Raw genomic sequence first — 12617 nt, forward strand, 5'->3', positions numbered from 1 at the left:
ACACAGAGACAAGTATGGACATATACATGCACACAGGCTTACACAAACACACCGTCCTGCTTGAGATGGTGTGGGCTTCAAATTGAGGAGCAGAAATGAAAACCTACCCATCAGTACCATCCGCAGAGATTCTAAGAGACATTGGACGAGATGACACCCCAGGGCTGTCCTGACTGGTCTAGTTTAATTTGAAGTGCAGTTTAATTTTCAAATGTGAACATTTGGTCGTTGAAGTCCATAGCTAGTGTATGCAATAGCATTAGTGAATGTTGAGCGTAGTGAATCACGATGAACGACAATCTTGACTCAGGACATCAGTAAATTTCAGCTATTTGTGGAATAACTACCTACCCAGTTCATATGACTGCTGTTTTTGCAAAAGGCCATAGATTAAGCTTTTCCTGCTGTTGTATTTTGTGCTCCTGTTCTTAAAATTTGTCCTTAAAGGATAAGTTCACTTTAAAATGAAAATGTCCTGATAATTTACTCACCCCCATCTCATCCAAGATGTTCGTGTCTTTCTTTCTTCAGTGGAAAAGAAATTAAGTCTTTGAGGAAGATGTCAACCAAAATGTTGAAGGTCCAAATCAATGCAGTTTCAAAGGGCTTCAGAGGCTCTGCACGATCCCAGCTGAAGAACAGGGTCTTATCTAGCGAAACCATCACTCATTTTCAAGAAAAAAATAAACATGTATATACTTTTTAACCTAAATTGCTCATCTTGCTTATATAGATTTTTTTTATAAATTGAAAATGACTGATGGTTTCTGAGCTGGGATCGTGCAGAGCCCTTTGAAACTGCATTGATTTGGACCTTCAACATTTTGGATGCCATTGAAGTCCATTATTTGGAGAAAAATCCTGAAATGTTTTCCTCAAAAAAAACCATTATTTATTTCCACTGAAGAAAGAAAGACATGAACATCTTGGATGGCATGGGGGTGAGTAAATTATCAGGAAAATTTCATTTTGAAGTGAACTAATCCTTTAAGACAGATTCATTGACCCCTGGACAAAGATGCACATAATATCACATCACAGCTATAATAGCACAGATATATAGGAAATTAGTTGTCTGTGCCAACAGCCAATTCATGATGATGTTTCACTATTTTATTTAATTTTTTATTGTATTGCATTGCCAACTAAACCAATCAGCTTAAACAGCTTTCAAAATGTTAACATAAATGTATAGCTGTGATATTCAATAAGAAAAACATTTAGAATGTGACCATTTTATCCATTAGAAATTGTTGGGATTGTGAAAAGTGGCTGTTCTGTATTAGAATGGGGGAAAATTGGATGATGGTAATCATCCCTGATAATATCAAATTGTCAGATTATGACAGAAGTGTGAACAGCAAATATTTCTTTGTTCACTTTCCATCTTTTGTCTTTTTAGGGTGCAAGAGGGATATGATGTTAATACAATTTTTTTTTTCTGTCTCTGGATTCACTCTGTCTTCTTACATGGAGAGGTCTTGCATATTCATGAGTTCTGTGATTAACATATTCATACAAGACTCAAACATCAGTTTTGCATTTTTTCCCGCCATCACTCATAGATAGTGGCTAATGTGCACTGGTGTAAACCATTGCCATGGATTTTTATAATAAATAAGAACAATGTAGGTGATAAATTATATGATGTAAAAATGTATCCAGAACCTAAAGCAAAGATCTTGTAACTTAATTTGTAATCGTCAGAACTAGGGTTGTAAATTTAATGGGGAAAAAGGAAGACAAAAAATTAATCTGGTTAATAATTTCCTCTAATTTGTTTGTAAATGCTGTAATTTTCCTACCTCCATTCATTTGATCTTAAAGTACCACTTTGATTTTGCAAACGTCGACTGTATAATGAAGCTGTGGACTATAGGCCAGTTATCTTCAATAAGATGGAAATTAAATAATATATTGATTTCTAAAGTCTCAATGCTTTACCCATCTGCAACAAAAATGTTATGTTTTCAATTATTTTAATAAGGAGGCTTTTCATATGTGGTTTGATTACTAAATCAGCATGTTTTAATTAACGTTTTTTAAAATGGTTTAATTTTAGAACTAATTATTGTCTATGAAGTTCAAATTAAATTGACCACTCCTAATACTGCTGCTGATAATTACCAAAATAATTAACATTTAATGTTACTAGTGTGATTTGATCATAAAAACAGTTTATAAATCAGGTTAAGAGGCATGCCAAGTCAGTGTATGAAAAGAATTGAACATATAAAGAAATGTGAATGATTACTCATCATCAGCGGACTGTTGGCTCATATATTGGCCCATCAATGTTCATTGTGTTCAAAAATGTCTCATCTGCCTGTGTGTGACTTGTGAAATGCATGTTTTACACTGCTCAGAGCTAGTCTTTTCAGAAGCCCATACATTTTAGGGTACATTTACATAACGACGATGTACTAAAAATGTAAACGTTTTTCCTTTGAGTTTTTCGCATACAGATGAAAATGTTTACCGCTCACACGGATCCGCTAAAACAAAACAAAACAAAACAAAAAAATGCTGTATTATTCATGTCAGGCCAGTGGTTGGCAAAGTCACTTTGAAAAGAAACAATGGGCCCATCACGCAAGTGTTTTTTGCTAGTTTCATCCCAACAGTTATAATTTTCACATCCACCACCACATTGTATAAATAGCAAATGCATTTGTGCCCATCTTGGTCACCCATGGGTGTGCTAGTCCGAAAACGCATTGTTGGCCCGTTGCTATTTTGAGGCAACTGAAAACGACTGCGCAGTAATTTTGTGTTATTTAAAGAGCGTGTTAGTAATGTGCGCCAGTACACTCTGCTTATTACACACACACAGGGACGCGCAGCAGCACACAAATTTCTCTCTGGAGAAGTGTTCAGACTTTCTGCTCGCAATAGCGAATCCGCCATGGTGCAAGCGCAACTGGCTTTTAAAGGGAATGGGAGATGAGACTCTGGTTTATTGCACGTTTTGCCCAAAACACCCATGACTCATTAAGAGACAACCCTTTTGGACAATGGGCCTGGCGCACTGACAGTTTTTTCCGACGTTAAACTAGAAAAAGTGGTTTCGGACACGCTCTAAGTGCACCTGCGCCGTGCGCTTCAGACCATGCGCTCGGATGGTTAAAATAGGGCCCAATATGTGCATGACGTCACCATTTTCACAGATTTGCGTTTTTGTAGTTTACACAGAGACAATAACGGTATCATTTTCGAAAAGTTTGCGTTTTCAGGCCCCCAAAATGTTGAGTTGTCATGTAAATGAATGGCAAAAATGGCAGGTTTTAATTTTTAGTTGACATTTTTGATGCAACCTTTTGAAAATGTGTTTCAAAGTGCAAGTTTTTGTCTCCGTGTAAACTACAAAAAGTTTGTAAAAACTGTTACGTTTTTTTTTGTGAAAACTGTTACGTCCTGCTCATGTGTATTACATGTTACAAATTGATCTCACCAACTACTAAAACATTATTTTTAGTCGTTTTCGCTGATCCTTATGAACGGGAAGCGTTTTGACAACGTTGACGTCTGTACGCGTAAAACGCAAAAGGAAAAACTTTTCCATTTTTGGTACGCTGTTGTGTAAACGTACCCTTAATGTGTGTCAAGTTTTTTTTCTTTTTTTTTCGAGATTCTTACAACACTGTTTAATCTAAAATGTAAAAAGTTATTTTACATGTATAGCAGAATGAAGGAAATGCATTTCAGTACTTGAGTGTTACTTTTCGTTAGTTTAAGCCTTACATATGAGAAGTTAACACTTGTTTGAAAAACTGCAGTATTGTCGCCTTTACAGACATTTTTGGATGTATTTTTATCCTCAGTACTTTTAAATCTGTTTTTGTGATTGAGCTTTTGTTTTTCTCTTTAATTTTGTTGCACAGTGACAGAAATAAATGGGGTGAGGATAATGAGGGCGCACAGATGAATATCATATATTCATTATAATTTAGCCTCAATGTGTTCAGTCAAATTTCACTATGTCCTCATCTACGATCATGATTTTTCAATAAATTAATGTAAATACAAGCTTGGCTGAATGCTGATTTTGTCTCATTGGCTATTAACATCGTCACACAACCTCATCACATTGCATGTTTAATCCTGTTATCAATACAAATTATGTAAATTACTGAAATTCTGACTTTCATTGCACTGGAAATGTAAGGTCTAGCACCTTTGGAAAATGTATGTCATTTGTGCTTACAGAAAATGAGCTACATTTTTGCAGACTGCATGAGTTTAAATAACATGACTTAACATTATGAATCTCACTGAATAAAGTAATCAAGAATCAAGACTGAGATTTTAAATAATTTATTACTGAAGCACTTAAAATTAATTAATTTACATAAAGTGCAATTGTTTAAAAAAGTCACTATTTAGGCATTGGGTTAGTAAATATATTATTTAACAATTAAAAATCTATTATTTAAGTGTCAATCAATATGGCCTTTACACAAACTTACAGCATCAGGGTTTTTTTTGGCACAATTCACATAGAAATTGCTGAAACACTACTAAGACTTGAAAGTTGACAAGACCGAACAGGTAGAATAACATCAAACACAATGATAAAATGACAGATGGGAATAAATTTGGTGGTATTTATATGCTAGGGTTTATATTTCATCCCCTTAAATAAATAAATATCAAAATGCACCTGTTTTAATATGTACTATATAGAAAATAAAAATGTATACCAGAGCAAATCTATGAACTAGATTTTTCCTCATGTTTCAGCTCCACCCTGCTTAAGATGTGAGGGAAGGATGCAAAGAAAGAAAATGAGGATTGAGGAATCTAAGGAAAGCTTATTCGTTTATTGGAATATATTCTTGATCACCTCGAGCATTACTGCAAAGTGTCATCAGCTGCATTCAAAGGATCTGCCCTTATGTTTGGCTATTTTAGAAATTCATAAATAGTAATAATAAAGCATGATGTCCTGTTGAAATATGTGAACCGGAAGTTGCAATTGATTTTATTTCAGTGCTATGACGTATTTCCAAGTGAAACGGAATATTGAATAGAGGGCAGGGTTTTACTTCAGTGCTCCTTCTCTCAATCTCTCGCTCATAGCAGACTAACGGTTGGAGGGGAGTGGCCGTCAAACTGCCGTCATAGGAAAGGGAACGCCATTCCTGACAGGAAGTTACTTTTCAGATTTTGATTAAAGATTACCACGGCAAGCAATTTTGTTCTGTGTATTAACTTGCACGGATCAATTGTTCACCCTAAGACCTGTAATGTGTGCTAACAAAGTAAATAAGATCGATCATGAGGACTTTAAACTGCAAAAGTAATGCATAAATTAAAATTATTGTGACAAATGTGAGGGGAGGAGAATCTATAGGTGCGTCAGGATTTTTGACAAGAAAGGTTTCTGGGTTACAGGTTGGAGGATGGAGAAAACGAGGAAGCATCAATTTGAGTATTGAGAAGCACCCTAGGGGTGTCCAAACTCGTTCCTGGAAGGCCATCGTCCTGAAGTTTAGCTCTAGATTGCCTCAACACACCTGCCTGGAAGTTTCTAGAATGCCGAATAAGACCTTGATTAGCTGGTTCAGAGGTGTTTGATTGGGATTGGAGATGAACTCTGCAGGACAGTGGCCCTCCAGGAGCAGAATTGGACACCTCTACTTTAGACAGCAAGAACTAATACATGATGGGAAAAATATGCAGTAATCTGTGGTAAATGTATCTGCATCTTAAAGGCCTGTGATCAAGTGTTGTTCTCATTCAGTGGTTTTCTGTGTGGATCATGCGCTGGACTGCAGTTGGGTCACCCCCTGTTTCTGCTGGTTGTATCTGCGGAAGAAAGCTTTTCCGAACTCATATGTGCTGATCATAATGGCACATGCCGGAGCCACTTTAATCAGCCTTGGCATGAAACCTGGGAATGAGAAACAGAGTGTACTGCTGAGACATCTAGTGGTGATTTGAAAATCAAGGTACCAAAAAACGTACTGAACACAGTCGAGAACCGTATAGTAAAACTAAAATACATACATGTAAAGTAGTATGATGTTCAAGAGTTTTTTTCTTGTTTTTTTCTTACTTTTTTTAAACAAAATAATACTTTAATTCAGCAGGGATGCATATTAACAGATAATAGATCAAAAGTGACAGTAAAGACATTGATGTTACCAAAAATAATCTTGGAAAAAAATCATGGTTTCTGCAAAAATATTAACTGTTTTCAATAATAAGAAATGTTTCTTGAGCACCAAATTATTTTATGTGACATGACACACTATATTGCAAAAGTATTGGGACGCCTGCTTTTACATGCATATTAACTTTGATGATTTCCCATTCTTAATCCGTAGGGTTTAATATGGAGTTGGCCCACCCTTTGCAGCTCTAACAGCTTCGACTCTTCTGGGAAGGCTTTCCACAAGGTTTAGGAGTGTGTTTATGGGAATTTTTGACCATTCTTCTAGAAGCGCATTTGTGCGGTCAGGCACTGATGTTGGACGAGAAGGCCTGGCTCGCAGTCTCCGCTCGAATTCATCCCAAAGGTGTTCTATCGGGTTGAGGTCAGGACTCTGTGCAGGCCAGTCAAATTCCTCCACACCAAACTCGCTCATCCATGTCTTTATGGACCTTGCTTTGTGCACTGGTGTGCAGTCATGCTGGAACAGGAAACGGCCATCCCCAAACTGTTCCCACAAAGTTGGGAGCATGAAATTGTCCAAAATGTCTTATGCTGAAGCATTAAGACTTCCTTTCACTGGAACCCAAGGGGCAAAGCCCAACCCCCGAAAAACAACCCCCCCACACCATAATCCCCCCCTCCACCGAACTTTACACTTGGCACAACGCAGTCAGGCAAGTACCGTTCTCCTGGCAACCGCCAAACCCAGACTCGTCCATCAGATTGCCAGACAGAGAAGCGTGATTTGTCACTCCAGAGAACACGTCTCCACTGCTCTAGAGTCCAGTGGCGGCGTGCTTTACACCCTGCATCCGACGCTTTGCATTGCACTTGGTGATGTAAGGCTTGGATGCAGCTGCTCGGACATGGAAACCCATTCCATGACACTCTCTACGCACTGTTCTTGAGCTAATCTGAAGGCCACACAAAGTTTGGTCTGTAGCTATTGACTGCGCTGCCTCTGCTCTGTGATTTTTCGTGAGTTGCTGTTGTTCCCAATTGCTTCCACTTTATAATACCACTAACAGTTGACTATGGAATATTTAGTAGTGAGGAAATTTCACGAATGGACTTATTGCACAGGTGGCAACCGATCATGGTACCACTCTTGAATTCTTCGTCTTGCTTGATTTAATACACCTGTGGCCATGGAAGTGATTGAAACGATTTGGAGGGGTGTCCCAATACTTTTGGCAATATAGTGGATCATGTGACACTGAAAACTGGCGTAATGATGCTGAAAATTCAGCTTTGCATCACAGGAATAAATTACATTTTTAAATGTATTAAAACAGTTTTTTTAACAATATTACTATTGTACTATATTTTTGATTTAGAATAAATGCACCCTTGATGAGCATAAGGGACTTTTTTAAATCGTACTGACCCCAAATGTTTAAACGCTAGTGGATATATATTATATAAATATATTTACCTGCAAATAGTCCTGATACTCCATTTTCGGCAACTATTCTTTTCATCACATTATATGTGCTGGATGAGACTTGTGTGGACACTACACAGAGAATTCTATACATTAATGCCATATTTTGATCTGATTATACATGTAAACAGAAAGCTGAATATCCCAATGATGGAAAATTACTTGAATTTTGATACTTACAGTTCATTGACTTCAGTTCACCCAGTTCTACCTGTCGTTTTGTCTTGACCACATCAAATGGCAGTGTGACGATCGACGCAATCTAAAACAAGAAAATACAGGTCTGGTACTTGATGCATTGACACATTTTCATTTACAATACAATACAAATGCGATGTGGCCAAACACATCCTGGATACATCAAAATGCGTTTCGCGTGATGGGATCACATTGGACCCCATTTATACTTGTATTCAAGAAGTTTTAGAGCTCTGATGAGCGCTGATGATGGAGGTGTAAATCACAGACTCACCGATCCAGACAGCGCTCCAGCTGTGAATGTGATGGTAAAGGTTGGATCTGTACAGCTGTAGTATTCACAGAGCCAGGCTTTACCCTTCTCATAGTTAAACCAGTACATAGCTGAGGAGAAACAGAAAAAGTCATTAACAGTCAGAACTATCAGTATTATATTAGTTTCAATATTTTGAGTCTTCAAAATGGGAAGTCTGTAAGTGAAGGGTGTGTGTGTTTCACCTGAGAAGGGGACGTCTCGGAGAAGCGTGGCTCCCCAGCCCCTCCACAGAGACCGCCAGCCCTCGCTGTGCAACGCTGACCGGATCACGGCGCTCAGCTCCCGGTACGACTGTTTCTCAGCCTGCATCTTTGTGCGGATCAGCTCCAGGGGGCTGATTACTGTGGCCGAGCCCACTAACACATGCAGAAAACTCATGTGAAGCCAGACGCACTTTGATATAGAAGGTCAGCATGTGGAGAAAAGGTCAAACACTTAATCGGTGGGGTTAAACATTACCTCTCGCAATAGCGCCGGCAAACAGTGGTGCCAGATCCGATCGGTCTCCCATCCTGACCTTGAGAACAGCACACAGCTGATCGTAACATGTGAAATAGATCACGGTCGCGGGCACCGCCATCATTCTGCAAAGGAAAACCATTTCATTAAATGTGTCCCAGCAAAGGTCAGTGGGGTTCAGACAGCCACAAACATCTTCAGAAATGTAATAGAAAACTCACAGTGTCGGAGGAAGGCCACTCCATAGTGATCTGATTCCTTCCATACGTGTAATCTTAATAAAGGCATCCTGAAACAGAAGAATAAACAGAGCATTTGAATATGCATTTAAACGGTATCATTTTGGGAAGAGAATTTCTCAATTTGATATGGTTTAGCTTACCAAAGTGCCGCTGAAATGACCAGATGCTTTGTACCATGCCTTTGAATTGCCATTCTCACAAACGCATATATGATCCATCAGGCCATTACAGTACACAAAACATTTTCCTGCCAGGCATCAAAAAAATGATTAAGAGGTATCAACCACATCAACATTTGACTTCATTCGAACAGAAAGCAGCTCAAGCGTACCTTTGGGAAAAGGAATCTTTTGTGCTTGCAGTCTGATCTTCACCACATCCAGAGGTGTTACTGTGAACAACATAAATCGTTATTATATTGTTATATTTAAATAGTAAAATAAAAGTGTGTGCTAAATTAATAGACTATCGTTCAAAGGTTTGGGGTCACTAAGATTCTCTTATGCTCTGAAAGAGATGCTTCCAGAAGTCATAAATCCTCTTCTTAATATAAATTCATAACTGTCATTAGGATACTTACCAAAAACCTTTAAGCTGGCTGTTATTAAACCTATAAAATGCAACTTGATCCTAGAGAGCTGGTTAATTACAGACAGATCTTGAATTTACCTTTTCTGTCAAAAATACTAGAAAAGGGCAGTATCCTTACAACTATATTCCTTCTTAGAAAGAAATGGTATCTGCCAGGATTTAGACCACTCTCATTAGAGAATCAAAAGGATTTGCACTTATCATGCGATCGTGGTTGTATCGCTCATATTAGTGTTACTGGATCTTGGTGCTGCATTTGATACTATCGACCGCAACATTCTTTTGAATAGACTCTGCATTAGTGGAATTGCCTTGGCATGGTTCAAATCATACTTATTTAACCGGTATCAATTTGTATCAGTAAATAAAGAGGTGTCATATCGATCGTATGGAGTACCACAAGACTCAGTACTAGGGCTGTTGCTTTTCACCTTGTACATGTTACCCTTGGGTGATATAATTAGAAAGTTTTCACGGTTACGCTGATGATCCTCTGTTCCATTTTACTTTGCGCCCTCTCAAAGCATACCAATTCACAAAATTGACGGAATGCATAAAAATATTTCCGACTACTTAATTCTGAGGGGAAAAAAACAAGGTTTTAATTATTTGACCAAAAACCTCTGCACGTAGTAACCTAGAAAAATGTCTTAACCATTGATGGCTTCTCTGGCTGCGCTGCTCTGTCTTTGTCGTCAGTTAGGAACCTGTGTGCGCTCTTTGAAACCAATCTTTCATTTGAAAGCCTCATTGCTAGCATCTGTAAAACTGTATTTTTCCATCTTAAACATATATTACATTTACATTTAGTCATTTAGCAGACGCTTTTATCCAAAGCGACTTACAAATGAGAGCAATAGAAGCAACTACAACAGTCAGCAAGTGCTGTAACAAGTCTCAGTTAATCTAACACAGAACACACAGGATTTTTTTAATTTTTTTTTTTTAAATAAATTAGACAGACAGAAAAATGAATAGAATGTTAAGTGCTATTCTTGATTGGTCAGGTGCTGCTGGAAGAGATATATAAATTAAATATATATATAAATTACGACATGTGCTCTCAATGTCAAGCGCAGAAAAGTTAGTTCATGTGTTCATGACCTCAAGGATAGATTATTATAATGCTCTACTGGGTGGTTTCCCTGCACACTTAATAAACAAACTCCAGCTATTCCAAAATGCAGCAGCTCAGGTCCTTACTAGAACCAGTAAGTATGACCATATTAGCTCAGTTCGGTCAACACTGCATTCGATTCCTATTAAACACTGCATACATTTGGTTACTTTGAGTTTTACTTGACTATCACATTTCTATATATTTCTATTGTTAAGCTGCATAAATTAGGTCAACCAGAACCAGGAACACATCCTATAACACCACAGAAGAATGGCCTCTACGCTAAATATTAATCTCTCTGTTTATTCCAAGGTTACCGTATCCGGTCTGTGTCCAGATCAGATGGTGGACCTGCACCTAGACATTTACATTTACATTTACATTTATGCATTTGGCAGACGCTTTTATCCAAAGCGACTTACATTGCATTCAAGGTACACATGACATAGACACGGCCACATAGACACGGCCATGACATAGACACGGCCACAACGTAGCCCTGAATGTCAGCAGAGGATTTTTTTTGTGGAATATGTGATATTTGCATTTTTTGCAGGATTCTTTGATGAATAAAATGTTGAAAAGAACAGCATTTATTGGAAATAGAAATCTTTTATAACATTATAAATATGTTACCCTCACTTTTGATCAATTTAATGCATCCTTCCTGAAAAAAAGTATTAATTTCTTTAAACTTTTTAATGGTAATGAATATATAAAACACACCTAAACTGTCAAGCATTAACACTATGAAATTTAATTTATTAAAGACACCAAAGACTGTTACTGACTGTTCAAATGCATGATGTAGACTATTAATAGACTGTTATTAGACTCCAGACTATTTTAGAGTCACCAGGAACTTTGCTTTAACGTTGCCATTTGCTAGAAAATCTAAACAAAATGGGTGTTTTTCAGCACAACCAGCCCAGTGTCATCTGAACACACAGTATTAACCAAAAAAATTCATAGAATGCAGTCAAATTTTCTATATTAAGTTTCTTATTTAAGGCACCTTTAATTCAGGTCGTCTTTATCATTTGTTTACCAAATTGTTTTCATAATTTTTATATTTAATATTATTCTCTACACATTTATTATCTATATATGTAATTGCATATTGGCTATATTAAATATCTGATTCTTTTGTGTAATTAATTAGTAAAAATAAATTGTAAGCTGTCATTTAGCAGAAGCTTTTTTTATGCAATTCGATTTACACTATTATTAATAGTAGTTTTAACAGAAACAAATATAAACATACAGCCAATGGCAACAACATAAGTACTGTTACAAAAAATGCATCTTATATTATTCTGGCCCACGTTGCATATATTCTGGCCCACGTTTAATATATTGATCTACATTATATTTATTTATTTGGATCTGGACAAAATCCATAGTCTCTTACCTAACAGTGATGTAAGAATTGCCCCAGAGCAAGACGCCACCATCTGCTGGAAGGGAGTAATGCCCCCCTTGGGTCCTGAAGAACTTTTCTGAGAACTCATCTCAAAGCCTGCGATATAGAGAAAACTCATATAAATCTAGAGTCACAAACTTGGTTAACTTCCGTCTTCAGTGAGTGGTGTCTGACAGCCATGTGCCAATAATGAACCTTGTTGAACAAGCTCACACTTACCTAATAGATCTGAACAGCTCTTATTGCATTGACCTTTATCTGTTATCATCACAACTGCCTACTGTTGAGTTTCCAAATTATGTAAATAGCGAACGCTATGTAACCCGGAAAGAAAAAAGCAATCATCAGTGCAATCCAAAAATGTGAATGAATTCACATGATTCAATTAGTTTCACGCTACTCACTAATGTGAGCCATTGCGTCCCTCAACATGACATGTGTTTATTCAGCAGTGGGTATCGGACCAGCAGATTCGTTACTTCCGGCTATTTAAATTTTGCCATTGAATACAATAGAACGCTCATTGACGTAACAGTTGTCTAAGTCTTATTTTATATATTCAACCGTATTTTTCTAATTTTAATTCTACATAAAATTCAAGCTGTTTATATTAGTATAATTGACATTAAAATATAAACTTTTTGTGGCGTCGTTTTTTGAAATGTCA

At 37.2% G+C, this 12617-nt stretch overlaps 1 protein-coding gene across 2 annotated transcripts; it reads right to left on the reverse strand.

Moving 5' to 3' along the window:
• Nucleotides 1–4080: 4080 nt before the first annotated feature.
• slc25a40 (solute carrier family 25 member 40) lies at nucleotides 4081–12410 on the reverse strand. 2 transcript variants are annotated; one of them, XM_079836288.1, is made up of 12 exons: nucleotides 12355–12410; nucleotides 12170–12264; nucleotides 11939–12046; nucleotides 9148–9207; nucleotides 8957–9063; nucleotides 8796–8863; nucleotides 8575–8699; nucleotides 8298–8471; nucleotides 8074–8183; nucleotides 7782–7863; nucleotides 7593–7673; nucleotides 4083–5893 (listed from the first exon to the last, which is right to left on the reverse strand). In XM_079836288.1, the coding sequence occupies exons 2-12, from the start codon at nucleotides 12216–12218 to the stop codon at nucleotides 5760–5762; spliced, it is 1098 nt and encodes a 365-aa protein (XP_079692414.1). In that variant the 5' UTR covers nucleotides 12219–12264; nucleotides 12355–12410; the 3' UTR covers nucleotides 4083–5759. The 2 variants fall into 2 exon arrangements, with proteins under 2 accessions (XP_079692413.1, XP_079692414.1); XM_079836287.1 differs by having other exon boundaries at nucleotides 4081–5893; nucleotides 12170–12410.
• Between the last annotated feature and the right edge of the window lie 207 nt (nucleotides 12411–12617).

This window comes from Gobio gobio (genome assembly GCF_949357685.1).
Source record: "Gobio gobio genome assembly, chromosome: 15".
NCBI classification, from domain to species: Eukaryota; Metazoa; Chordata; class Actinopteri; order Cypriniformes; family Gobionidae; genus Gobio; species Gobio gobio.